The sequence below is a fragment of the Crocodylus siamensis genome, chromosome 12, assembly GCF_052110815.1.
Source record: "Crocodylus siamensis isolate JL-2025a chromosome 12, ASM5211081v1, whole genome shotgun sequence".
NCBI classification, from domain to species: domain Eukaryota; kingdom Metazoa; phylum Chordata; order Crocodylia; family Crocodylidae; genus Crocodylus; species Crocodylus siamensis.
The window spans coordinates 1,449,286-1,476,560 of record NC_143406.1 but is presented as its reverse complement, the minus strand read 5'-3'; the positions used below and the strand labels follow the sequence as shown (position 1 = coordinate 1,476,560).

At 54.8% G+C, this 27,275-nt stretch overlaps 1 protein-coding gene across 6 annotated transcripts in view; it reads left to right on the top strand.

Annotated features, from left to right (window-relative positions):
* The window catches only part of ALPL (alkaline phosphatase, biomineralization associated), a 42,788-nt gene extending 16,595 nt beyond the window's left edge, over positions 1-26,193 (top strand). For all 6 annotated transcript variants that reach the window (XM_090023375.1, XM_090023379.1, XM_090023376.1 and 3 more), the window contains 8 exons: positions 2,058-2,232; positions 4,546-4,721; positions 12,857-13,000; positions 16,886-16,955; positions 19,790-19,924; positions 22,010-22,201; positions 23,643-23,762; positions 24,203-26,193. In XM_090023375.1, coding sequence (XP_089879501.1) covers positions 2,058-2,232; positions 4,546-4,721; positions 12,857-13,000; positions 16,886-16,955; positions 19,790-19,924; positions 22,010-22,201; positions 23,643-23,762; positions 24,203-24,471 — 1,281 coding nt within the window. In that variant the 3' untranslated portion in view covers positions 24,472-26,193. The remainder of the gene's footprint in view (positions 1-2,057; positions 2,233-4,545; positions 4,722-12,856; positions 13,001-16,885; positions 16,956-19,789; positions 19,925-22,009; positions 22,202-23,642; positions 23,763-24,202) is intronic.
* The last annotated feature ends 1,082 nt before the right edge of the window (positions 26,194-27,275 follow it).

The following is a 27,275-nucleotide window of genomic DNA, read 5'->3' as shown; positions in this document are numbered from 1 at the left end:
TGTCGGGTGGCAAATGGGGAGACGAGGCAGTGACTCGCTCAGCAGCCAGCAGTCCGATCCGGCCCTGGCGTGAAGGGTGTGCTTGCTTCCTCCAGGAATGGCCTTGGCCCATTGCACTTGCCTGCCAAGGAGTAAAGCAGCACGGAGATGAGCCACTCTGGAAAAACAGATTTAAAATACTCAAAAGCAAAATCTAGTTTTGCTCAAGCTGTTTCCCCTGGTCACGAGGCTTGGCAGCTGGAGTGGGAACGTGGCTTGCTGTGCCAGCAGCCTCTGGGATGTGCTTTCCACCCAAGCCGTCTCCCGGAGCCCAGCCAGCTCCGGGTGGCTGGCCTGGCACGGGGAGACCCGCTGAACCGAAGCCCTGCTCCTCTCTGTGCTCTGTGTCATCGGACACGGGGACACGCAGGGTGAGGCCAGCCCGCTGCTCGCCGCAGAGCTGGCCGAGGGAGACCTCGCTCCGGAGGAAAAACGGCAAAAAATAACCTTTTGAAAATCAGATCAAATCAAATATTTGTTGCCACTAATTCCCTGCCTGCTGCCAGGTTAAAAAAATGCTCTCGACACAGTTAAAAATACTTGTGGAGGTGAGTAGCTCAGATGGTGGGCAGCTGTGGAGCAAGCATCGGCGCTGGCGAGCTGTAGCGGCCCCGCCACGGGAGAGCCAGGAGGTGCTGGGCGCCGGCGCAGAGGCAAGCTGTGCGTGCTTGTCCCCCTCCCTCGGTGCGGCCAGCGAGGAGGCTGGGGATACAGGGGTCCCCGGAAGCCGCTCCTGCCCCCCTGCGCAGCGCTTCGTGGGTTTGCAACCACTGCCCTACCCCGACAGCTCTGGGAGGCACGATGCCTTCCCGGCTGCGGCTGGGGCTGGGGCAGTCTTTCTGCGGGCTCAGATGGGTTGGTTAGGGTTCCCAAAGGGGCTGTTTTTGAAGCAACTCCTAGAAGCCCTGCAGCTGGTGGGGGGTGGGGATGGATGGACGAGGGCCAGCAGGCCAAGTGGGGACTGGGATCATCCCTGCGTGTGTCATCGGGGGGAGCATCTGTTCTCTCTGCCTCGGGCATGCCACAGTTGGGTTCGAGGCAGTCCCCTTACAACCCTTGAGTTGCACTGGGGTAGGCCTGGGACCTGGCACGAGCAGCCAGCGCTGGCCCCAGACCGGTGGCGTTGCCCTTGGCGTGCAAGGTTCGTGCCAGGAGCCTTAGGGCAGAGTGGTGAACCTTGCAGCAGCTCTGGCCTAAAAACAAGTTTCATTTGCCTGCCCTGGGGGCAGAGGCACAGAGGGAAAAGCAGCTGGCGGAGAGCATCAGGCAAAGGCAGCCCTGCCCTCTCCCTTTGCTGCCTCCCTGTTTGCCGTGGAGGACCGGGGATATTCCTTCTCCAGGCCCCCTGCGTGCCAGGCCCAGCCACCGCGTATCCCGCCCCACCACAACCTCGCCAGGGAGCCTGGGCATCGAGCCTAGCTCAGGGCAGCCGTGAAGAAAGCCTTGTGCAATGACCTATTCTTGGCTCGGAGAATAAAGTGCCCGGCCTGACGGGCCAGCCCCCGAAGGCTTGTACGTTTTCACTCTTCCCAGTTCCCTTCCTCCTAGGCCACCAGTTCAGATTTCTCCCTGTTATCCAGAGCTGGCATTTATGTGACCCCCTCCCCACAGTGGGAACAGCTTGTAGGGGGTGTGGGGATTTACCATGCCATTTATCACATACTTGCTCTTATCTCGGGGGGGACAGCTAAATTGGGAAGCTTTCCCTGGACTGAAATGTGGCTAAGTTGCCCCTGGTTGAGCTTTCACTTGTCACTGGATAATTAAGAGCCCGAACAGTTATGCCAGAGCAGCTGGGGCACCATACGCCCCTGCCCCTGTGCAGGTAACTGGGCACGGAGGGCGAGTTGCACGGTCAGCGGAGTAGGGGCTTTGGGGATTTTGCAACCCCACTTGTATCTGCTGCGACCCCGCTCTCCGTTTGGCTTTGAACGCGTGTCCGGTGGACGAAGGGCGGGTGGTGCAGGCTGATGACGATGCCGGTCTTGTTCGTTCCCCCTCACGGCTTCTCTTTGCAGACCTACAATACCGATGCCCAAGTGCCAGACAGCGCCGGCACGGCCACGGCTTATCTTTGCGGGGTGAAGGCCAACGAGGGAACGGTGGGTGTGAGCGCTGCCGTGACGCGAGACCAGTGCAACACAACGGCGGGCAACGAAGTCACGTCGATCCTCAAGTGGTCGAAGGAAGCGGGTGAGCGAAGGGCCAGAGGCGGCAGGGCTGGGGGTTGCCTGGACCTCCCAGCTCTCCGGGCGTCCCTCGCGCTGGCTGTGAAGGGCTCTTGGCCCTGGGAGCTACCTGAAGCCGGAGCGAGGATAAGGCAGGGCTGGAATAAGTCGGTGTATCCCTCAGATCAGGAGTTCTTGTGCGTGCGTCGTCTTTCCATGGGCAGGTCAGGAGCCAGCACACCTGATCCCAGAAGCAAATAACGTGCCCAAAAACCAGGACCCAAGTACTATGAGACCTGCTGAGGTGCAGTCTAGCGGGGGAGTACAGGAGCGCGAGCCACAAATTCACATTTTTAACACCTTTCCCAACCACTTCTGTGATGCTGAGCGTAACACAACTTGCCCTGTGCCTCAGTTTCCCCATCTATTATATGATGGTTCGTGGCAGGGGGACCAGAAGGGTTAATTAGTCCATTCTTTGCAAGGAGGTTTGTGGGTGAGGAGCTAAAGCGGGTGTGGTTTTCCAACCCCAGTAAAGTTTCCAAAAACTCCCCTTGTTTCATGTTGGGAAGAAACAAAGACCTTTTGACGTTTGTCATAGGAGAGAGACAAAGCCATGTCCCCCACATGCCAGGTGAATGCCCTGACTACTGGGTTATTTGCTTTTCTCTCTTCCTTGCTATAAGTTACTTGAATTTTGGCCAGAAATTCCTTCCTTTCCCTGACCGCTCTTTCTAACCTAAAATGTTTTGGCTTGAACAGATCAGCCTTTTCTGCCGACAAGCTGTTTTGTCAGAAAAATATTCCCACCAACTCTTAAGTATTATTGTAGTTCCTATGATTTCTCATCAGTTAAAGGACCATTGATGAAGCTAAAAATCAAATCCGGCTCTTTGAAATCTCTTAATCTGCATCACTGATAAGGAGGGGTGAGTGACTGACACCTGCAATTACACACAAAGAGCCCTCTTGTCTTTGGGTTTAATTCTTAAACCTTTCTGCTCCTCCGGCATCCTGTTTTGACCTGAGTCTCCTACGAGTGCAAAAGAGGGGCTTTGCACCTGAACCAAAGAGGAACTTAGAGACTTAGATGCAAACGAGTTTCCAGTTTCAGACGAACCTGAGAAGGCCAGTAACACTCGAGAGAGGACAAGTCCAGATGTTGGTCAAAACTTGTGTGAGCTGAAATGATTGCATTTCACTCAATTTTCCTAACAGCCTTTGTTCCCAAGCATCTCTCTTCACCCTTCTGGCTGCCAGTTTTTCTGTTGCACTCGATTGCAAATCCTCAGTCATTTCACTTGGAGGAAGAGCCCACACAACCTGGAATGAAGTCTATCTAGCACATGTGTAAGTGTTGGGAGGAGCAGAGCCTTTTCTCTACACAGTGACGTTGGTTGTGTCCGTGTTGGTCTAAGCACACAGGCAGACGAGGTTCTCTGGGTAAATGTGATCTCTTTTATGAGACCAACTCAATAGTTGGAAAAATTGAACAATGTTTCCAGCTACGTAGTTGGTCGAATAAAAGAGATCACATTTACCCAGAGAACCTCGTCTGCTTATCTAGATAGTGAAACTTGACAGGTCACTCTCATTCTTTGGCTCCTGGGGGCCATGTCCAGCTGCCACATCTGTGTTTCTGGCTGCAAGAAGAAAAGGGTTTTACATTTGACAAGAAATGTCACCGAAAGTTCATGCAACTCCATGACTCATGGAGTCTCATTCTTCCAGGCGCTCCTCATCACTTGCTGCATAGTAAAACAGACCAAAACCTCTGGAGGAGGGCTAGAGCGAAGCACTACATCCAGATTTAAATACCCAAAGTGCTAAGCCCCTGCAGCTTTCATGAGCTTCGACGGCAGCAGCATTTGCTCAGCACCCCTGATGATCTGGGCTTCTTTGCTGAGAGTCTAATTCAGGCACCTTCCTTGAAACCTTTTAGTTTTTGTTTTGTTTTTTTCTTTTTAACATGCTCACTTTTTCAGCCTGCACGCTCTTCTATTGATCAGTTGAGTCATGAGAGGAAAGAAATGTTTCCTTGAAAAAAATACCCCGTCTTCTAGATACGTCCTATGCTGTGCTTTTAGGGTTGCTGCCAGAAAACATCTGAACCCTCAAAATGCAGCGAGCTAGGGAGAGAAAAGTGGGGTATGCTTGATGGTAGGATCCCAAAATGTTTTGCATCTCTTGCTCTGTCTCACCCGGGGGTGCATGGGCACTGGGGACACGTGGGTCTGAGTAAGATCAGGATCAGGCCTTTCGTGTATCTCACAATCAAGCCAGCGCTCCCCCTGCCTGCGCACTCACCCCCTTTCTTTCCCCATCTCTCCTGCTGCAGGGAAGTCTGTGGGTATCGTCACCACCACGCGGGTGAACCATGCAACGCCCAGCGCAGCCTACGCCCACTCGGCCAACAGGGACTGGTACTCGGATAACGAGATGCCCCCGGAAGCCATTCAGCAAGGCTGCAAGGACATTGCCCAGCAGCTGTTTGAGAACATCCCTAACATCGAGGTAAGTCAGCGACCAGAAAAAAGAGCTGCTGGGTTGATGGGATGAAGCGAGGAGGGAGGCAGGGGCCGTGCAGTTAGGACCAGTGTTCAGGACAGCCTTCAGATTAGACAGTAGAGTTACAGCGCACCATCCTCGCGTGTGATGTGTCCGCCGTCTAGTGCCTTGTGGAAGAAGATAGCCACCTCCTGCTAGTTAACTGAGCTTCCCTTTTTGGCTAAGCAGTAGCAATATGGGGTTTTTTAGGTGCATGCAGTGCTGAATGCCCACCTGGCCGGACCCCTCGAGGAATTCTCTTCCCCTGGAGAATGAGCAGCAAACCCATTGCCCGGGTGGTTTAAAGCTGGACTGGACGAAGCACCAGACAATGCAGGGAGCAGTTCTGCTCTGGCCAAGGATAGGTCATCTCTAGGGACTCGTGCCTCCCTGTGGAAGTGGGGAGCGGAGCTGGGGGCCTGTCGGGGAACACTGCCGCAGTCCACAAGTGCCGCTCTGTGCTGGGGGATGCGTGTTGTAGCATGTAAATGAGGGGCAGAGCGTGCCCACTGGAGCCCCCGTGCCCACACACGTGGGGAGGGAGTCCTGCCTGTCTGTGGCTGACGGTAACTCAGCTGCTCAGGGTGCTTTGCTCAAGGAAGTCTGTAAAGTTGGCACGTTCACTGTAGATGGAGCCTGTGTCTCGTTAGTGCAGTGGGGCTGCCTGGACGCGCCGTCGTGGTCAGGGGCTCCCCTGTGCTCGGCGCTGTACAAACCGAGGGTGCAGAGATGGCCTCACCCCGAAGTGCTCATGGGCAGCACCCCTCTCTGCATCTCCTTTGCCCCTCGCTGCTGAGAAAAGGTTTTGGAGGAGGGGATGTAACCGAGATGCATAGTACCTCCAGGACAGTGGGAATGAGAACCACGTGGGGAAAAAGCACCGCCCAAATCCCCATCAGGTGCTATGGCCTCCCCACTTACTAGCCACCTCCTTTGTGTGATGATGGCTTAGAAACACCTGGCTGTGGCCTCCCATGGAGACCTAAGGAACCTGCTGGCAATTAAAGGCTCTGAGATTAATGACATGGGATCTAACGACTTATGCAGACTCAGAGGAAGTTGCCTGCTCTGTCTGCGCTCTCCAGCTGGGAGCTCAAGCATCAAAGAGTGTAGCTTCCCCACACCTACGCTCCCCGACAGGCCCACCGGCGTCTCCTTCCTCCATGAGACCGCCATCGCGGCGCTTTGGGTTCCAGGCTGTTGGATGGCGAAAGAGAGGGCTCCAGCACCCGTATCGTCCAGGCTGTTACTATATCCAGGCCTTAATTTGGGATGGTGGCAAGTGATGGGAGCTGCCTAAGATCTTGGCTCCATGTGGCACTGATCATTCTTCCTTCCCAAGGGGCTGGGCCTGTCTCGGGACCGGGGCCCTCAGGAAGTGTTCCCGGGGAAGGAGTCTGAGGAAGCTGTTCCTCCAGTGGGCACCGGCTTGGAGTGTGTTAGGAAAGGCTTCCCTGCAAAGCAGGCTCGAGGTATCCCATGCACCAGAGCTTCCAGCTTTGCTTGGGCTCTGATGCAAGATGTGCAGTTAAACAGCCATTAGATGTCATTTCCTGGAATTTGCTAGGGTAACACCGGTCCTTCATGATGCAAGGGCTCGCCTTCTGATGGGAAGGGGGTTATGCAACCGCTGTGGGCAGTGCAGGGATAGGGAATGAGCAAAGGCACTAATGGGAGGAGACTTGTTTTCTAATAGTGGCTGCAGCCCGGAGGTGCTACAGGATGTGGGACTTCGTCTCATTTACTGGCTTCGTTACTCATTGGTGTATTTCTACATGGCAGCCTCTGCTGCTGAGCAGTCTCATTTGCAAGGGGCACTTGGTTTCCAGCCAGATGGGAAACTTCTGGGCTGTGACTTGGTCAGCTTAGCAATGACAGCTGGGTCTTGGGCAGGGTCTGAGTGATGCTGGGGCGTCATTTCTGGTTCTGCTTTTACAGCATGTAGCACAGCAGGGTGCTGGCTCATGGCTGCATTGCTAGGCACAGCCACAAATACCCAGAGTAGATAATGTGCATGGTTCAAAATACCTTTTCCAGGGGAATTCAGCCAGGTGCTTCCTAATGATGTGAGCAGGGCTTTCTCACCTGTGTCAAGGTCTGTGTTGAACTCCTCAGACATTGCTCTCAGCACCAAGATGCATCCATTCAGCCAGGGATGGGCAGGGGTCAGGGTTAGCTGTGGCAGGGGTTTCCTTGACAGACAGACAGTCACGGCTAAGCAGACCGTTCTTGCAGATGGACAGAATAACAAAAAACAGGAGAAAAATAGTCTCAGCGAGGGAGCAAAGGGATCGCCCTGAACTAACCAAACACGGCCGGTGTTTTGACAGGACTCTGCCCTCATTGTTCTCAGCATGGGGGCAAAGTCTCCATTGTTCTCAATGGGAGCTGAACAACTCTGAAAATCCGGCTGCTTTATTTATGGGCCTGGGCAGGAGCTGAGCTCTCGTGTAAATCTGTGCCAGGTGGCTGCTGCCTGCCTGGGAAGTCCTGAGCTTAACGGGAGAGCAGAGAGCAAAGGTGCAGCAGGGATTTCACTGGCTAGACCGCTCCAGGGAGAGCCGAACACGTGTCCAAGATACGATTTCCTTTCCCCTCTGGCCGCCTGGGTGTTTCGAGGCAGGAGCCCACTCCACTCACATTCCCAAGCAGTTCATTTTAAGGTAAATGAGCTCTCCTGGGAATACCGCTTGATTTCCAGTGGCATGCGGGCCTTGTGAGTCATGATGGATTAGATTGGGGTTGGACTGAAATACTGGATCCCAGCCCCCACCCCCCCAGCCCAGCTGGGATTTTGAGCAGCTTGGACGTGTCCCCAGGTTTTGTGGCCGGGTATTGAATTAGCTCTCTTCTTGGGAGAGACTGCTTTCCTGACGGTTTATGCGAGGCCATAATTCTGCGCTGTCAGGAGATGGGGAGGAGAAAGAGGACAGACATGCGAGCCTTGAGGTGTGGGCTCCTGGCTCGAGAGCCCGACCGCAGCCGTTACGGGAAACGAGGTGGCGCGTGAATCCAGAACGCGCCTTCCCACCGAAGGGGTCTCGCCAGCCAGCGCGGCGGCGCAGCCTGCGGGGCCACAGGTATGCCAAAGACCCTCCGGGCCCTACGTGGCACCAAAAGAAAGGACCTGATCATTGCAAGGGAGTTACCCGCTGGGTTGGGGCAGCAGTTTGGAAGCACGGAGATGGCACCGAGGCGCAGTCAGGGCCTGGCTTTGTCGGTTTGACCCTTGAAAAGACCGTCAGTTTTCCCCTCTGTTGCTAGCACGGTGCCACGGGATCAGGCAGAAATTCTCTCTGGTGGTAACCCTGCAAATAAATACGCTTTCTCGGCCTCAAAAACAACCCCAAATCAAAACACCCAAGCCTGTCATTTACCGGTTTAATGGGCACGTTTTCTCATAATTGTAACTCTGTCCCGGGCTAGAAATAATTATATGCTGAGGATTGGGCTATAGATACATATATTTTCCCCTTAATATTTTCGTTGTTGTTTTTGCAGCTTTGTAGTTCCCTTGCTATGGTCCTGAATCTGAGGAGGAAAATCTGTGCCCAGGCTAAAAATAGTGAAAGGCAAATAAATGCACCTTCCAACCAAACGCCTTGCGACGAGGCTTCGGGGCGGTTGGGGGTGTCACTGTGTATCGTGCGAGGTCAGACCCAGGACTCTGCTCTGATCCAGAGGACTGGATTTTGTTCTTGTATTAGAATTAAATTCACCGACTTAAGAGAGAGCGTGCAAGAAGAGCATCAGATCCTGTTTGTCTAGGAGGTGTTGGCTGCTGCTGACTTCGGTCGGTCTCCTTCTCGGTGGCTTTTCTTAGTATAGGAGCCTTCCCCTGAGGCTCAGCCCTGCTACAGGGGCTATTTCTAACCCAGCAAGGCTTCTAGCTGCCCCACGGTGTTTGCACAGATTTTCAGGCTGGCTCCTGGGAGTCTCATTCCCTGCCAGAGCACGTTATGTCGCGAGCGGCGTTTTCCTGTCGTGGAGCGCGTGCTGCCCAGGGCTTTGCCGGGGGGCGGTGGGTTCCCGAGCGAGCTGGCCATGAGCGCGGTGTCCGTTCAACGGGCGTGGGGCTGGATTTCAGGTGATTTTGCATTGAACAGTGGTGAGAGAGGATGGGGACAAATTGGAGTCCAGCGGGGGGCAAAGAAAATGGTTCAAGGGCTGGGGCCCATGACTTGGGGAGGAGAGGCTGAGGGAAACGGGTTTATTTAGTCTGCAAAAGAGAAGACCGACAGGGGTTGAATAGCAGCCGTCACCTCCCTGCCGGGGGGCTGCAAAGAGGATGGAGCTGGGCTGGTCTCAGTGGGGGCAGATGACGAACAAGGAGCAATGGGCTCAAGCTGCAGCAAGGGAAGTTGAGGTTGGATATTGGGGAAAAAGTTCTCACTAGGAGGATTGTGAAGCGCTGGAACAGGTTACCCAGAGAGGCGGTGCAGTCCCCATCCTTGCAGGTTTTTAAGGCCCAGGTAGACAAAGCCGTGGCTGGGATGGCGTAGTTGGGGTTGGCCCTGCTTGGAGCAGGGGTTGGACTAGATGCGACCTCCTGAGCTCCCTTCCCACCCTCATTTTCCATGCATCTATGAGCTGTATACTACAACCTTGGGAAGGATCCCTTTGACTATGGGGTTGGGGGAGGTCAGGCTCTAAAGGCCTGCTGGCAAGCTTATTTTTCCAGGTTGGATTTCAAGTTAGAGTCAAAAGGCTAGAAAGGGTTTCTGTTGCGATCCAGACCGGGTAGGCGGAAAGCTCCCTCTCCTAGGGCACAGTCTCTCCTTTCTCCTGGCTTTGAGCGGCGGTTTGGGCACGGCTGCCTCGTCCGTCTGGCAGTGCTCAGCCCAGGCGGCTTGGCCAAGGTCGCAGCACGCCTGTGGCAGCGTGGCGGGCAGAGCCCAGCTGGCCTGGGGCCAGGCTCCGGCCCCTCCGTGAGATCCAGCTTCTTCCCAGGGACTCGAACAGACTCGCTTCAGTTTGGCTGCAAGCAGCTTTCTGGGTGGGACGAGGTGCTCCTAGTTCCCAGGCTGGGTGTGGAAGGACATCTCCCCTTTGTCCCAAGGACACTGGAATCCGTGTGTGGAAGCCAGCGCCTTGGCGTGTCTCTCTTCGTTTTAAAATAGCAGGTTTTTTTGCAAACCAAATACCCGGGACAAGCGAAAGCAAACACCGTCCTTTTAAAAATACCCCGCTCTGCGCCTCGCGTCCCCTTACGTAAACAGGCCGTGTGTACCGGGGGCACGCTTGGGCTGGCGGGGCCTGTTTGCACAGGGCTGTGGCCTGGAGGCGAGTCGCCCTCGCTGCTCAGCCCGGACCTCCCAGCGCTGGGGAGGCGAGGTGGGGCCGAGCGACACCCCCAGGCTGGGGCTGCGCGTGCAGAAGGCAGTGCCGCGGCACTCGCTCGGGAGCTGGGTTCACCTCCCCACAGAGGAGGTAGCCGCGTGTTAAACACCTGCCTTGTATTTTCCTGCTCAGAGCGTTTCACCCCACCCATCCCCAGTGCTCTTGGAGGGGGTTGCTCTCGCATGCGTGCCCCCCAGCTCCCATGCACCAAGCCTGGACACGCAGTGGTGAAGCCACTTGGGTGCCACGCAGCCGTTCTCCGATGCGCTGGAGTTCGTGGTCTGGAGGGCGGCTGTGGGGGCATCCCCAGGGCTTGGCGCTTGCAAATGGGCATGGACAGCAAGGTGTGCTGGAGAGCTGCTGTCCCTCCGAGCCCCTGGGGGGGATGTGAGCATACCCTCAACACCTGGCATTGGTTCCCTCTTCTTATGGCACGTGGGGCCTGGGAATGAGACGGGGCGGGTGCAGCTGGCACGTGGCATCTGGCTGTTGCTGTTTGGCAGCAGCAGTTACCGTCATGGAAATATAAGGCTTGAAGGGGCCTGGAGAGGTCGGCAAGCTCCTCGCCTTGCAGAGGCAGGATCAAGGACACCGGAGGCTCCTTGACAAGCCGTCTAACCAGTTCTTAGACCCCGGCAATGGTCTCCCTAGATAACCTGCCGCAGTGCCTCACCGCGCCGGTTGTTAGAGAGGTTTAGGTACTAGTCTGCCTAAATCTCCCTTGCTGCAAATCAGACCCCCACGACTTCTCCTCCTCATCCATGCCACTGGCTCTGCTGGCACTGCGGGCTGGGCCGTGCCAGCCTTGGAGGGGTGGGGGGCAGCGGAGAACAAAAGCCAGGGGAGGGCGAGGGAGCCTGGAGACCCCGACTGCAGAGAGGGAGGGACTGGTGCCAAATGGGAGCCTGGGGGCCATGGCTGAATTCCTCATGGGTCCTAGATAGCCCGTGGGCTGCACAGCCGGGCAGCCCAGCCCTGCTCTGAGGTGCTAATGAAAATTAAGAAAAAGCATTGGACCCAGAACTAGCTCTGGTGGGATGCCCTTGGATTTGTCTTCCCGGTTTGACAGCAAACCATCGTTAACTGGTCTTTTAGCTTGGCTTACCGACCGCTCGTGCACCCATCCTAATGTCTTCCTCTAGACCACGGGGGCCAACCTGCAGCCTCTGGGTGTGACATACGGCAGGTTGGGAGGGGACGGGCGGCACAGTAGGAGATAGGGCAGGGAGCAGAAAGCAGAGCAGCAGATCGGGCAGGGGAATGGGATTGGAGTAGGTCTCAGGGAGGGCACAGAGACCATTTGTGGCATGCCTGCTAAAAAGGGTTGGCTTTCACAGCTCTAGGCCCTGCTTTCCTGAGTTGTTCAGGAGCTTGCCATGTGGCGCTGTGTCAGAAGCGCCCCCGAAAATCAAGATCAATTGTGCCGACTGCCCCCCCGTCCTGTCCCTTATGGGCATCTCTGCAGTCTGGCACAGCGGGCTGCCACTTCCAGCACAAAGGACTGTTTGTCTGGGGCCCTGGAGTTATTTCCCCTCGGGTCCTGATCACTGCAGAAGCCACGTCCCTCTCTCGTGCCACATTGTCTGCCGCTTGCCCTGTCCCTCGGTACCGTGGCGGCGAGTGTATTTTCCCATGGCGTGTAGGAGCCCGCCAGTGGCCACGGGGAGCTGCGTGCTCTGACCAGGACTTGGCCAAGGGGTGGATTCATGGGTTAGTCCCGTTTTCCACCCCCTGCCCTTGCCACATCAGAAACATTGAGTACAAGGACTGTTCTGACCAGCCAATGCAAACACTGGGCTCTTCTGACGGATGAAGTCCAGGCGGATGAGTCATTTTCCCTTTGAAAATAAACCCTCCACCAGCTATCAAAGTCCAGGGCCTGCTTTCTTGTGGCGGAGGCTGGACTGAGATGATAGGGGGCTTGGTGACTGCCCGTTGGTGCAAGGATGGGCAAGAGAAGCAGACCTTAGCCCCTCCTTGTTCTGTTCGGCAGACACGGGGTCGGTGGAGGTTGGCATCCTAGGGGGAAACTGAGGCATGGGGAAGCAATATAACTTCCTTTGGTCTGGAGTTTGGTCCTAAGTAGTCTTGACCCTGTGACTGCACCACTAGCTCTGCTACATCTCTGTGACACCGCAAACAGGAGCTTCAGGAAACCTCCGTGCCCTGTTACTGCCATCGGTTTAACCTGCCTGCCCGCTGCTGGGCTGGCATAATGGGAACCGGGTTAATTTTTTCTTTTTGAACTTGATTTATTAACAAATCTAGCTTATCAAGTAACAAAATTAATGGTTAAAGATGCAGCTGAACCACCAAGGCCACTCCAGCCAGACTTTTTTGGTGAGCATCCCACAAGTTGGGTCCAAACTATGAGACCTTGTCCCTCTAATAACCAGTCAGTGTCATGGCTCCATGCCACCAAAACCCATTGCCACTGGGATTAAAAGTGGTGGCACCTATCTCTGCAGCTCCTGGGGGGCCGAACCTCTGAGCTAGCACGGACCCCCAACGCCTGTCCCCACCCCGCTCGCTGCCCTGACTCCCATCACCAGCGCCCCCTTGAACTCAGCACCCAGGCCTCACAGGGCAGACTCACGGGCTGCCCAAGCTACCTGTGGCATGCATGTTGCCTTAAGAAAGACAGATATTTTTCTTCCACCAGCAGTGCTCCCCCAAGCATCTTCTCTCCCCGTCGGTCTCCACCAGCTCCTTTCCATGTCGCACGTGATTGAAACCGGGTTCTTTTTGGTGTCCTCCGCCAGGTGATCATGGGCGGCGGCAGGAAGTACATGTTCCCCAAGAACACCACCGACGTGGAGTACCAGACTGAAGACAAGTACAGGGGCACGCGCCTGGACGGGAAAACCCTCATCAGTGTCTGGAAAGAGAAGAAACCTAAAGACAAGGTAAAGGGGGAGGCAGATGGCTACGTGGCTGGGGAGGGGTCCAGCTGGATGGGCGTAAGCTGCATGTTTAAAGTTTCCAGGTCAAATTCCTACTAAAATTGGACAGGGAAATAATCCCGCTTAAAATCACAGACAGCGAGGGTGGAAGGGGTCTCAGGAGGTCACATCTAGTCCGGCCCCCTGCTCCAAGCAGGACCGGCCCCAACTACATCATCCCAGCCACGGCTTTGTCGAGTCAGGTCTTCAAAACCTCCAAGGATGGAGACTCCACCACCTCTCTGGGGAGCCTGTCCCAGCGTTTTTTACTACCTTCCTAATGAGGAAGTTTTTCCTAGTATCTAACCTCAACCTCCCTTGCTGCAGCTTGAGCCCATTGCTCCTTCAGTCATCTGCACCACTGAGAACAGCCCAGCCCAGCCCCATCCTCTTTGCAGCCTCCCTGCAGGGAGGTGAAGGCTGCTATTCAATCCCCCTCGGTCTTCTCTTCTGCAGACTCAATCAGCCCAGTTTCTTCAGCCTCTTCTCATCCATCATGTCCCCAGGCCCTGAACCATTTTCGTTGCCCTCCCCTGGACTCTCTCCAATGTGCCTACGTTTGCATGACCCCGTATGTGTTCAGAGCGTGGCCATGTTGGAGCTCTCCTCCAGGGTCAGGGGACGGTTTGCCTTCAGCGCAGCACCATCGCTTGGGCTGAAGAGCCCCGGGAGCCCTGCAGACATTGCGAGCTCTGCGGCGAAGTGGGAACTGAGGAAGGTGGGTTCAGAGACTCAAATAACAAGTCAGCGACAGAGCCTGGGTTAGGACTGACGTGCTCCTGAGCTGGCGTGCTGGACCCTCCCAAAGGAAAGGCGCTATAAGAGCAGGGGCATTACCAGAAGGAGGCCCCCGAGCCTGACCGTACGAAGCACTTTGCTATCTCTCTGGCCCCTGGGGTGGTTGTGCCTTTGCTGGGAGGCAGCTGCTGAGGTCCCAGCTGGTGCACGCTGGTGACACGGAGGATGCTGTCAGTTGGCATCCTTTCTCTAGGTCGAGGGCCGACCTGTGCAGATCTCCCTAATTGGCTTTTATTAGGGAGGCTCCCAATTGTTTTTTAGGCGTGTCCGGGTTTGGTTATGTGCACCAAAGGCTCCCTAATGGGTTTTTATATGCACCAGGGCTTTGACTGCGCAGGATCTGGGCCCTATTGTACAAATGCAAGCAGAAGTAAGGGGATAAAGTGTAGGAGGGTAAACTGAGGCACCGAGCGGGGCAGTGGCTTGCTCAGGATCAGTGGCAGAGCTGGGCTCGGGCCTCCTCGTGTGTAATCACGTAGCCACTAGACCTCCCTGCCTCTTCCCAGAGTGCCTGCTTTCAAACTGGCGGGTATCTCCAGTGCTGAAAGATGAACTCTGCGGATGCAACCTCCTAGGCAGACTCGTGGCCTGCCCGGCCTGATCCATGCGTCTGGTATTTCCTGCACACGCTGCTCTGGGATTGAGGAATCCGCCTCTCGCTAACGACCCTGGGGTCCCAGTTCCTGCCTGGGGTGGGAGAGACAGTCAGGGCTGGAGTTATGGGGACCGGGGAGACTGGAAATGATGCTGGTTGAAACCACTGAAGACAGTGGCGAGCCACTGCGGTTTGAACAGCTTTGATGTTGCTGAAACTTTGTTTCGGGGTTAGATTTCTAATTGGCTTCAGCTTTAATTGCTGCCGGTTTTGCATCCATCAGGATGACGCTGGGCCTCAGCAGAGGATACAGGAGGCTGATTACCACCTAATGGATAATCTGGTGTGCAGGAGCCTTTGAAAAACCCTGGCTGCTCTGGAAGCAATGTGGAAATGAGCCCCTGAGCACCCTGGGCAGAGAGAGGTACGGGGCGGCCTCAGCCCGGGGGCCCGTTGGGCTGTGGCACCCCGCTAGCTCAGCAGCGCGCGGAGGGGAGGTGGCAGCATCGTGCCGTCACCTTTGGCTTCCCGGGTCCGCTGACGAGCCAGCTGGCAGCAGCTTTTCATACCTGTCTGGAGCAAAGCTTGAACAGGCGTTGGGAGGCGTGTTACCAGCTCTGCCCTGTCTCGTGCCCAGCTGTTCTTCTCCAAGCCAAATCCCCTCTAGCTGAGCAGCAGAGTTGCAGTGAGCCTTGTGGCCTCCTCTCCTCCTCCGTGCAAGAGCTTCGCTCTGGGTGCTGGACTTCTTCCGGCACCCCCTCTTTCTTCCATCGTCTTAGTGCCGTTTGTTGCAAAAGATCCCCGAGGGTCGTCGAGACGGGCGAGCTCGAGCTGCTCTGCCCACCGCGGAATCGCGCGCCCCTCTCCGGCGACACACGACAGCCTTCGAACAGCCAGAGGAGAAGTCTGCATCCGAGGGAAACCATCTCCCCCATTGGTTTCTGCCTGCTGTAAGGCTTTGCTGGGACCCAAACCACAGGGATCGTTTGAGGTGACGCGAGGGCGGCTCTGTGTATTCTGGCTGCCCGGGGACTCAAAGGGATTCTGTTGCTGCTGCTTACACAACCCGAAGGGAGCTTCTCCGACGTCCGTGCTCGTGGCACGGATGCTGCTTCGGCAGGAGGGAGGCGGGCAGGCGTGCCCTTGGCGGGATTCTGCTAGCACGGGGCATCCGGAAGGAGACCGAGCTGGCTGAGAAGGGCCATCCGCGCTCCAGCTGGAAGAGCTCGACCAGGTTTCAACTCCGTCTCTGGAAGCACATGTCTCCCTGTGCACCGTGGGATCGGTGTGCTGCATATGGTTTGACTGGAGAGGGTCACGCTGGCCTGAGTCTTGCCTTGATTAGGGCCATCATCTTGCTTGATGGCCTAGGAGGCCAAGGAGATGAGGGGAAGCATCTGAACTGAGTTGAACCGCCGAGCTGCTGGAAGTCTCCCGTTGCTTCTCTTGTGAAGACGGGAGGCAGGGAAGGGCTCGTTTCCCTCCTAACAAAGTGACCGCGCAGGTGAATCCGATTGGGGGATTATGCTCCGAAGTCCATCTGCCTGAGCGCTGGCGGTCTGCGGGGCACTGCTGCTACAAGCCCTGATCAGGCGAGATGGGTCAGCGCCGGCAGGGCTTCAGCCCCTGTCTCTCCACCCAGAGGGGCCGAGTATGCAAGTTCTCAGGGAACGGCAGCAAAGAGCCAGCTCACTGCGGGCCTTGAGGGTTTCTCCCACCCTGGGCTAGCAGCATGTTGTGGGGGGGAATTTTGCGCTGTCGATCCGAACCTGAACTTGAGCGTTTTGCCTTGAACCCTCTCCTGGACCTAAGCCTCATCTTAGGGTTGTAAAACTTGGCTCGGAGCGAAGCTTGGTGTGTGGGATGTTCACAAACTTTTGGTCACGTTCCAAATCTGATACCCTTGAAGCCAAGGAGAGTTGTACTCGTGTCTTCAGTAGAGACGGGCCAGTGCTGGGTGCGTTTATTTGTCTTCCCAACAATCCCTGAGAATAAAAGATCTGATCTGTGCACACACTACCCATCTCATCCCACTACTTGCCTACAGATTCCCCGTGACGTTGTTGTGGGGCTTGTGACTTTGTCCACACCCCAGAGCTCGCTGCATTTCCGTGCTGCTGTTTGTGTGCTGTGTGCATTGGCTACCGTGTGATATTTCTACCTGTAGACCACAGTGTTAGGAGCTGTACAACCCCTAAGAGCTTATAAGGTGTTTCTGAAGTGCTTTAGTATCTAAGGGAGTACGAGCATTTAAGATTATGATGCTGACTATTCATCGAGCATTTAAGTCCCTATGCTGTGATATATGAAAGAGGGCACAGTCGCCCAATTTTCATGATGGCAAGGCTGTCTGGGCTGATGTGGAGGCATTTACCTGATGGCTGTGGCAAATGCTGCGTGCGTGTTCAATGTGTGCGGGGAATACCTGGTCATGGTGCTCTTCTGTTCCCTCCTAGAGCGCCCATTACGTCTGGAATCGCCAGGACCTGATGGCTCTCAACCTGGACAAAGTAGACTTCCTCCTAGGTGAGTATCCAAAGGTAAGATGCCCATGGGTGGCTGTGCGCATACGGTGCTAGCGTCCCACCTGGGAGGTGACCTGGCTATATCTAGTGGCACCAGGGGACATTTTGCCTCGTGTCTCAACCACCACCAGTCACAACCCAGAAATGTCGGCTGCGGGGCTGGGAGAAGCCGAGGAACAGCTGGGTAACTAAGTAGGTGGGCTGGAGCTGACCCTTTGATGCAGCGAGGAACAGCAGGAGATGGACTCCAGGCTGGTCGGCAGGTTTCCTTTCCGGGGGGACTTCAGACACTGAGAAGCCTCCAAGCCCGGCAAAGACTAAGAGCTCGTACAGGGTCTCCCCGGTAGCGTGAGTGCAGCCGCTGTTAATATGCATCCAGCCATGCATGTCAAGGCCAGAGCGCAACCACAAGTCTGTGGATGTCTGTGGCTTGGCGGGGTGGAGGCAGGCTGCTCATTCTGCAGGGCTGAGATTCTTGGCCTCTTCCAGACTGGGACCTGTGTTACGGCTGCAGAGGGCTCTGGCGGGGGCCTCTGTGCAGTTGGGGGGCCCTTAATCCCGCGCAGTCCGGGTTGCGATGCTCATCCGAGCATCCTGGCTGCGTGGAGCTGGTGCCCTGTCTGTCTGGCTTCCTTGCCATTGCCTGGCGCGTAAGGGAGGCAGAAGGGGGTGGAAGGGGTACTCCTCGTGATTCTCATTAGCCAGTCCTTTTGGCTGGCTTCCTCTTCAGCTGCGAATGGTGTCAGACTCACATTGCAGTCCCAGCCTGCCAGTGTTTTGCTGCCGTGTCTGACGTGGCAGCAACGTGCGCTTAGAAAACCATGCCAATGGCTGCGGGCGCATTGCTCCGGTTTCAGCCAGCGGGGCTGCGTGAGTCCCTACCCTGCCGTGCCAGCAACAGTGGTTTTGGAAAACAATGATCAAAGCCAGTGCTGGCCTAACCCAGCGGCGGGGAATGCATTTTGGGGAGAGGTTCTCAGAGCTGCAGCCTTCTGCCAGGACGTGCCATGCATCAGCTCAGTACGAAGTCCCTCTGAGCTGTACTCCCTGATCCCAGAAGTTTTAAACTAGACCCAACGCCTGCTAGCTGCTGCTCCTGGAAAAGGCTGCTGCACTGGCTGGGATGATCAAGCTGGCCGGCCTAAACTCACAGCTCAGCTTGACAATGACTTCTTAAAGCAAAGCAAGAGGCTGCTGGTTAAAACGGAGCCTGATCCTTGCAGGGGTGCGACCCGTTGGAGTACGGCATAGAAGAATTCCTCCAGGAGATGTGCAGAAACACTGTGCATGCGTGTATGAGTGTCTATGCATGTGGAGTACATCGAGGTGTGCACACACGGAGCGTGTGTTGGTACGTGCGTGTGTTTGTGGGTGTGCATGTGTGCACAGGCCTGTGTCATGGCTTCCCTGACCTCTGGAGGGGGTTTATTGTGTGTTTGTTTTCAGTGACTGCCCCCAGTGATCAAAGATAACGATCCCTTTTTTTAAATGAGCATAGGGACCTAATAGTGCAGGAAATCGGTGTCTTCCAGCAATTCAGCTGAGGTTCTCAGCTTGTTTGCAAATGCATGCGGCGCCGCTGGGAGAGGCAAACAGCAGCGTCTCCACTGGAAGCGCCTCTCTGTTGGTTTCACATCCAGCTTGTGCAAAGCATCTGGCCCTGCAGGCTGTGGTCCCTGCAGAGCTGCCGAAGCCTTCGACAGATGGGCGCCTCCCCCTCCGCACTCACCAGAGCTGCTGCCTAAAACCCTGAGCAAGTTGGTGCAAGCTTTGCGACAAGCCTAGGTCTCTTGGCACGCAGGCTTGAGTCCAGATGTGCCACCACCTGGTGACCCTTTGGCCTGGAAGCAGCATCCCTAGGACCACCCTCCCCCAGAGCCAGCGTGAGCAGCAGGTCAGAGGCAGGAAGCGGAGGGGGCACTGCTGGAGGCTACATGGCTAATGCAAAACAGCAGCAGATCAAAGTCCAGCGCAGCAGGACCAGAGGTTAATCTGATGGGGAAGCGTCGGAGCAAAACAGCAGCAGATCAAAGTCTAGCGCAGCAGGACCAGTGGTTAATCTGATGGGGAAGTGGGTGTAGGGCCGTTGTATCTGAGTCTGCATCTCTCCCAGCCACCAACTAGAGGGAAACCCACTGTGCGCAGGGGGGAGCACTCGGCTCGTCTGGCCTGCAGCAAAGGGGGCACGCTGGCCCTGCAGGGAACCAGCCGCCTGTGCCCTAGGTACTCAAGCTGAGCAAACTGGCTAGCTCCCACCCAAAACCACCTCCAGTGGCCATGCCAGCGTCTGCCTGGGCAGATCCGCCCATATCAGCCTGGGCTGTCAGAGCACCGGGAGAAATCTGTCTGCTGAGTGGCAAATAGCAAATGGGTCAAGCATCAAAGCATGGAGGACTCTGCTTGGCTGGCCCAGGCAGAAGAGAGGGGTGGGGAAGTGGCACCAGCACAGGGTCGGAAAAGCTGCTGCGGCTGGTATCTCCCATCAGTTGGTAGCTGTGCCACGAATGGGGAAGTGGGGCACAAGACAACCAGCCTTCTGCATCCTACCTGAAGCTGTGGGTGGAAATGCAGAAGGAAGAGGCGATGCCCTACGTCTCAGCCTGTTGGGTCTGGTGAATCTGCAGCATGGCAGCAGCGGTGCCCCTTGTTTGGGTGTCTGGGAGCCAGGTCACACGGGTCTTCCCCCATCCCAGCAGTTGGCTCTGGTGTGACAGATGTGCAGATCATAGAAAATTGGGGTTGGTCATCTAGTCCAACCCCCAGATGCAGTGTGAGCCAGCTCCTCAGTTCTGGTCCCATTCACAACCTCCCCAAAGCATCCATCTGCTTCCTCAGGCCTCTTCGAGCCAGTCGACCTGATGTACGAACTGGACAGGAACAACCAAACTGATCCTTCCCTGACTGAGATGGTGGAGGTGGCCATCAAGATCCTCCAGAAAAACCCCAAAGGATTTTTCCTGCTGGTGGAAGGTGAGTTCTGGGGTGCCCAGGAGGGGGGGTGCACCCACCACCCACAATGTCATTTGAGGAGCTGAGTCTGGTCTCTCATCCTAGCTTTTTGGGGGTCTGGGAGCATCCTATGATGAGACCTTGCACTGTCCCTGGGAGGTCGCTGGGTTAGAAGCCAGGTACTCTGTTCTTACTGGTATGTCCCTCTATGGAGACCCCGAGCAGATAGACAGAGAGCGAAGCCCATGACTGTTTTGTTGGCTCTCGGACATCTGCCAGGGGAGGAAGAGCTATCTCCCCTGCACGGGTGTTATTGGACATTGCTTTGGTGCAACAGAGGATAGTATATGAGCAACAAGTCCAAGCACCTCCTGGCCCCTAAGGAGTACCCTATTTGCTCACCTGTAACATGGCCCAGAATAAAATACACACATTATTTTTGAAAGGAAGAATGAAGAAAGCACAATCTCTCCTTGTAAGCAAATGAGTAGCAGCAGCTGGGGGTCCGAGCCTGCTTATTGTTCTGTTCCCTATAAATTACATGGAGATTTTACTTTTGCTTTTGCCCAGTAAGGCAGAAATTGCTCTAACCATATTTCTCATATGTAATGCAGCCTGCAATTTCCAGCAGCTGGTTTTATGTTTGTTTTTTTTTTTGGGGGGGGGGGGGGATGCATGTTGTATGCAAGACAATATGGTAAATCATGCTGACCTCAGTAGTGCCCTTCCAGCTACAGCTTGATTTCTTTCCCACCCTTGAACAAAGAGAAAGGGGTGGGATCGTGGTGAAGAATACTTGTCACATCAGAACTGCACCTCCACCGACTGCTCTTATTTCTTCTAAGTGGGAGTCATCAAGGAGGAAAAAAATTAACGGCTTTTCCAAAAAATATTTTTAAAAATTGCATTGTTAAAATTTTACATCAAATTGTTGTCTGTTAGTATTTCAATGGCAATAACATATATTCTTTTTGAAAAGAAACCTATTTAAAATGAGTTTGCTAGAAACTATTGTAAAGCCTACACTATTACAATCTGCTAAACATGAAAATAAAAAATGAAGTTGTGGCATTCAGAGCCTCTAGCCACACCTTAGGGTTACAACCTGCATGCTTTTTGTATGTACAGAATGAATCAGGGGAAAAACATCTCACTTTTCAGGTCCAGCTTTATAAATGTGGCCTAGGAGTTCATGTACTTTATTAAGGGTTTGTCTTGAGGAGATGTGCTACTGAGGGCAAGAGGGAGAGACAGTTCTGTGACTCCCTACCCGAGCTCTGGGTTCATGTGCCGTTTTGTGTGTTTTAATTCCAGTCGCCATCACAGGAAAACAGGAGTCGGGGGTCTTGAGTACCACTTAGTCCAAACCCCTGCTCAAGGCAGCATCGTCCCTATCAAAACCATTCCAGGCAGTGTTTCCTAATGCAGCTTGATGCAAATCGTGAGCAACAGAGAGTTATCTAGTAAAGACGTAGGGTATCATCCATCATATTCTAGCACGCCAGAAATGAGAGTGCAGTACGATGCTGAAAATGCAAAGCCACACCACTGGTGATGTAAATGCGTGTAGTCGCATCGTGCCAGGAAGGCAAACGTGTCATTAGTTAAGGCCCTATTGCACCGTAGTGAAATCTAGTGTGAGGGCTCTCCTTCACTGTGAAACCTCGTGTTGTAAGGGTTATATCCACAAATGAGAAGGCCTTTAGAAAGGAGCTGATGCGTGGGTGGAAAAGTTGATTCAAGCTGGTGATTGGGGTGGAGGCTTTCCACGTGGTGATTCCACTCAGGGTCGAACATTCAGGTTTAAATCCCTCTACACTGATCTCTGTGTTTTCCCCCGTGGCATGTTCTTGGGATGCAGAAGGAGAAACCTCTGTTTTGGATGTGAATCTATGCATCACACAAACAAATGATGCCCAGTGCTTGCTCAGTCCCTGCATATCAGGAGCCAGGGTGCCTTTTCCCTTCTCCAAATGCCATCTCAGATATTACTACAGTTAGGTGCCTATTTCCCTGAAGGATCAGCACTGGGGGACGGCTCCCCAATTGCACGGCTCTGTACACTTGACTCTGACCGCTTGTCTTTTCTTGCTCTTTCCTTCTCAGGGGGCAGGATCGACCACGGCCACCACGAGGGGAAAGCCAAGCAAGCGCTGCACGAGACCGTGGAGATGGACAGAGCTATCGGCTTGGCCGGCCGCCTGACCACGGAGAACAACACCCTGACCGTGGTGACGGCAGATCACTCCCACGTGTTCACCTTCGGGGGCTACACACAGCGTGGCAACTCCATTTTCGGTAAGCGTTTAACCCATCAATGACCCTGGGGATCCAGGGATCCCTTTGCTCCCAGAGGTTGCTCCCAGGCTGTTGCTGTTTGCACTTTCTGCCTGGAGAGGCTGGCACCTGCCCCCATGCAGATATATATGCGGTCCAGAGAGTGTTGAACCTGGGGCCAGAAAGGGGCTGGAGAAGACCCTCCAGTCTGACCTGCTCAGCACAAGCCTGAGTAAGTCCTGGCTGAGCCCAGCGGTAGTGGCTGATCTACCACACACTGTTTAGAAAGGCATCCAGGCTTGATTTCAAACCTTCTAGTGATGGAAACCTTTCCACTCTGAGGTTTTGGCCACAGAGTCATTGTTTAGCATCCAGCTCACTTGTACAGCTCCAGACCAAGCTCCCGTGCCAAACTCCCCCACGTTTTGTGGGTTGGGAACTAGATCTCTGTTTTACTTGAGCCGATGTCTAAAGCAGCTCAAACTCACTGCAGACATCACTGAGACCACACCACGCACCGGGCAAAATGCCCTGAGCCTCCCAACTCATGCAGTGGCAGAACAGCGTCATCTCTCCTCCCGTGAAACTTCTGCCCTCCCCAGCTGGTCGGCACCATGGAAGTGCCCGGTGGCACCTGCTGGCATCCAGAAGCCCTCAATATGAGAAGCAAGTAGGGAAAATCACGTTCAAGTAAAGTGACAGATTTCTGGAAGTGCTCAGTGGGGAAATGCATGGTGTTTTATGAAGGGTATGGAGCCCTTCATCCCACAGTGACCCAAACAGATATTTGTGACTGTCACGGGGCTGGGTCTTGACTACACTGCTCCCTAAGCCAAGTCCCCCAGCTGGATGAGCTTCGTGTCAGGCCACTGGCTCCACTGAAGGGCCAGTGCCCGTGTTGGCTCATGTCGGACCACGAGCTCTTCTGCTGAGGACTTTCAACACCGCTTCCTTTCTGGGGGTGTCTCCCCACCTGGTGCTGGCCAGACCAGACCAGGCTCTGCTTAGCCGTGGAGATCTGAAGACCTCCAAGTCTGGATGGAAGAGCTTCTTGATTAATGAATAATTGGGGCTTTTTATAAAAGCAATCAGGAACCCCATCCTATTCTGCCTGTTAGGCATGTAAGTGGTACCGTGCCCTATTGCACCCGCTGCAGACCGAAGGGCATGGTGGTGGGGTGTCCTCCTCCTCCTCGCCCCTGTGTGGACATAACTTTCAGAGTCAGATGAAGGAATAGCCATGCTGGCAGTTTCTTAGGGACATGAGCAGGGTGGCATGGGACCCCGCTCAGTCACACGGATGCCTACGAGGTATAATGGGATGTGTCCTCAAGCCTGTACCAGTCCCTGCCCCAGCCACGTCTGGAGAGGGGCGAGGCTGGAGGACGAGTGTTGGGTGTGCTGTGGTCTCTCAATGAACAAAGCTGCCATCACTGGTGTGTAACCTCTGCTCTGCATGCAGGTCTGGCTCCGATGCAGAGTGACGTGGATAAAAAGCCCTTCACTTCCATCCTGTATGGAAATGGTCCTGGGTACAAACTCATAGGAGGAGGAAGGGAGAACGTGTCCACGGTGGACTTTGGTGAGTTCTGGGGCAGGACGGTGATGGCCACGGGGATTCGAGGTAATGCCCTCTTCATCAGCAGCTCGTTCTCAGTGAGCAGGGGCCCTGTCAGAAACCCAGTGCCACTAGCTAGGCTCCTTGATGGGCAGACTCGGAGGAGAAGCCACGGGCAGGAGCCTTGGAGAGACCAATCCGGGCCCCAGTATAAATGAGTTTTATGTGCTGAGATAACTTAACTTAACCAGGGTCAGGAGCAGACAGACATGCCACCGTCCTGGGGCAGGTCCTCTGTTTCTTTGAGCATCTACGTCGCCCTTCTCTGCCACTCTGCTGGTTTCAATGCACAGGGGGTCAGATTTGCCGATGCTAATCTAGCGGCTCTCCAGTGGAGAAGGGGTTTCACTCTCCAGCACGAGGTGCCACGGTCCCTAACGGCGGCTTGTTCCCTTTCCCTGCAGCTGACGCCAACTACCAGGCCCAGTCAGCCGTGCCCCTGCGCCAGGAGACCCACGGCGGTGAGGACGTGGCTGTCTTTGCCAAGGGGCCCATGGCTCACCTTCTGCATGGGGTCCACGAGCAGAACTACATCCCGCACGTCATGGCTTATGCTGCCTGCGTTGGCCCAAACACCAACCACTGCCGCTCCGGGGCTCCCCGTGGCACGGGGGTGGCTCTGCCTCTCCTCTCCACCTTTGCTTCTCTCTTCATCCTCCTGTGCTTGTTTTGAAGACTTGCTCTCAGGCAACTCACTCCCTCCTGCCACAGACCAGAGCTCCCCAGCTGTCCCAACCAGAGGTCTCTACCCCATTGCAAGACCCCCATGCAATATGGAGGATTTGGGAGCAGGGGGTTTACCCCGCTGGAAGTCCTGCCAGGGCTCCCTGTGTCCCCATCTACAGACCTGCTCGGCCCTCTCCCCAGGCCGGCGGTGAATCCTTCTCCGGGCCCAGAAGGGGTGGTGAGCTCTGCTCGTGGCTTAGCCATTGCTGACTCTGGCGAACATCCCCTGTCTGGCTGCACCGGATTTGATGTTGGCTTCGAGGGCTGGAAACGCGGGGCTGTTTTTACAGTTATTTCCTGGACCACGATGGGAACGTTCCTGATTCTGTGAAACCAAAGGTAGAGATGCAACGGAGCAGTGGTTCTGGGACATGTTTCGTCTCTGAGAAGTCCGTCAGGGTTTGTCGAGGGCTTCACTCCTCCCGGACATCACTCGGGCAATTTAAAAAATCACACAAAACAATCACAGAGTAGCAGACTTCCTCTCTTCCATCTTCCTGTGCTTGGCTTTCTTTTCCTTTCCCCTGTGGCTGCTGCTTTCCTGAGATATTTGTATGTAACTAGAGGCCGCCATCCCTGCGATCAGGGTCTATGTCTGATGGGCCCAAACCAAAACCCAGATCCCGACTTTGGGGGCAGAGGCTGTTGGGATCTGAATCAAGACCCAGATTTTGCTTCTGTCGAGCGTGCCTCTGGTTTGTGCTGTCGAAGCACCCTCAAGAAACTAGTCATGTACATCTAACAGTAATTGGGCACCTGAAATTTCCTCCTCCGTCTGACAGATCCAAGTCTGAGGCAACTCAGGTTCTGGGCCGTGGCATCACTGGTGAGAAAATCTGGTGATATGAAATATTCCCTTATTCTGTTCGACTCCTTTCCTCAGCCCCTGCCAGGTTGGATGCCCCTAGGTGTGGCTTGGGTTGGCCATTTATCCCAGGCCTTCTGGCACGATTTTGATTTTGTCTGGGCTACACGGCGTCCCTCCAGCCCATCTTGTAAGACACGAAAGGGCTGCGGAGATGATGCATCTTAGTCAGATCTTGGCAAGGCCGTGACACCAAGATCCTGAGACCAAAATGTGAGATCCTGGGCCACCCAAACCTTTGCAGGCTTTGCAAGGAACGTCCAAGATCCCTGTCGCTGCAGGGTGGGCTCGATCGCGGCGGAGTGGGGGCCACAGAGCGAATGGAGATGGGTTGTAACCCGACTTCCCTTGAGCATATAAAAGGGACTGGTCTGTGCATCCGGCAGGTTCATATTTCAACCAAGCTGTTTTCGAATCGTGTCTTGATACCATGATGCTCCATTGGGACATCAGGAGATAGTTGCAAAAGCCTCAGTGATTTAGAAGTCTAAATGCCATTGGAAAGTAATGGGGCTCAGGATCCCAAATCACTTTGGCCCAAATGACTGTTATCTTACCACTGCTTTGTGGACTCTTGCCACTCGCTTAGATACTCCAGTGTCTAGGGAAAAGGTCCACAGTCCTATCTCCGGGTGCCCTGAGCAATGGTGATGGTGGGGAACTCTCTGCCGTGGCCAGTGAGGATTGGTTCCATGATGGGAAATATGAACTCCTTTCCCAATCGCTGAGTATCCAATTCGGGTCAGTTTTGTCATTTGAGTTATTTTTTTTAATAAAGACTTTCAAGAAAATGATTTCAATACATTTTGAGGCCATTGTGCATTGTTTGAAATGCCTCAGCTTCTTGGCACAAACCATGCCCTGGAGCCACAGCTTCTCTGGGCTTCAGGGGTACGACTCTGTCCGGGGGGGCAGGAACCAGTCCATATTTCCACAGTGAACAGGGCTCTCGCGTCCTGGGTGTGGACAGCGGCCCTCATCTCCTGCTGCCCTCTTTTCCTTAGGATTGTCTTTGGATTCATTTCTATTGCAATAGCAAGCAGGAGCTTTGGTTGTGGCCCCAGCCTCTACAGCGCTAGGTGCTGTACAAACCCTCAACACAAACATGGTCCCTGCCCCAAAGAGGTTTGCATCACAGACACGTTTTCCCCCTCCCAAAATACCCAGTGTTGAGGGTTGTGTTTGACTCTTTATGCTCTGGGGGGGTCGGGGTGGAGTGAAGGCAATTCCCAGGCAACATAGACACAGGGGCAAGAGGAGTGCTTTATTAATGAATAGTTATTTTAGCTATAACCATTATCATTTCTCAGTGTAATGCACCAGGCCAGACCTCTGGAGCCGTTCCAGCACAAGGAGTTCAGGCTGAGCTCTGGGACCAGCATCCAGCTAAGTGGTCTGCCACGTATGGACCCTTCTTCCAAGGGGTCGTGCAGTGAGACCTCTTTACCTAGACAAATGCAGTGCATGGCCCCATAAGCACGGGGTGGCTTTGCAAGCGTTTTTATCTGAGAACTGGATGGTAGTGGAGGAGAGGGAGCACAGTGCTAGCAAAGGAGATGGCGAGGCAGCAAACCCATGGGGCTGAAGAGCTGCGAGCTCCGGAGACGTCTGCAGACTATGCGGGGGGCCAGCGTGGGCTCACCTCGCTCCCCAGGTGTGTAGCTACAGCTCTGGCCACACAGCCTGCTGGCCACCCCCCTGCGCCAGGGTCCGTCATGGCTCATCCTCCCCTTCCAAGCCATTTGTGATTGTCCTGGTTTGCTCAGGAGAGCAGCGGAAGGAGACACCTGGGCAGTCCCTGGAGGCCTTGGGAAAGTCCCCACGCTCATGTCTGGTGCAGCTCTTTCTGTGTCTATTTTTTGCCATGAAATCAAACCAACCCGTTG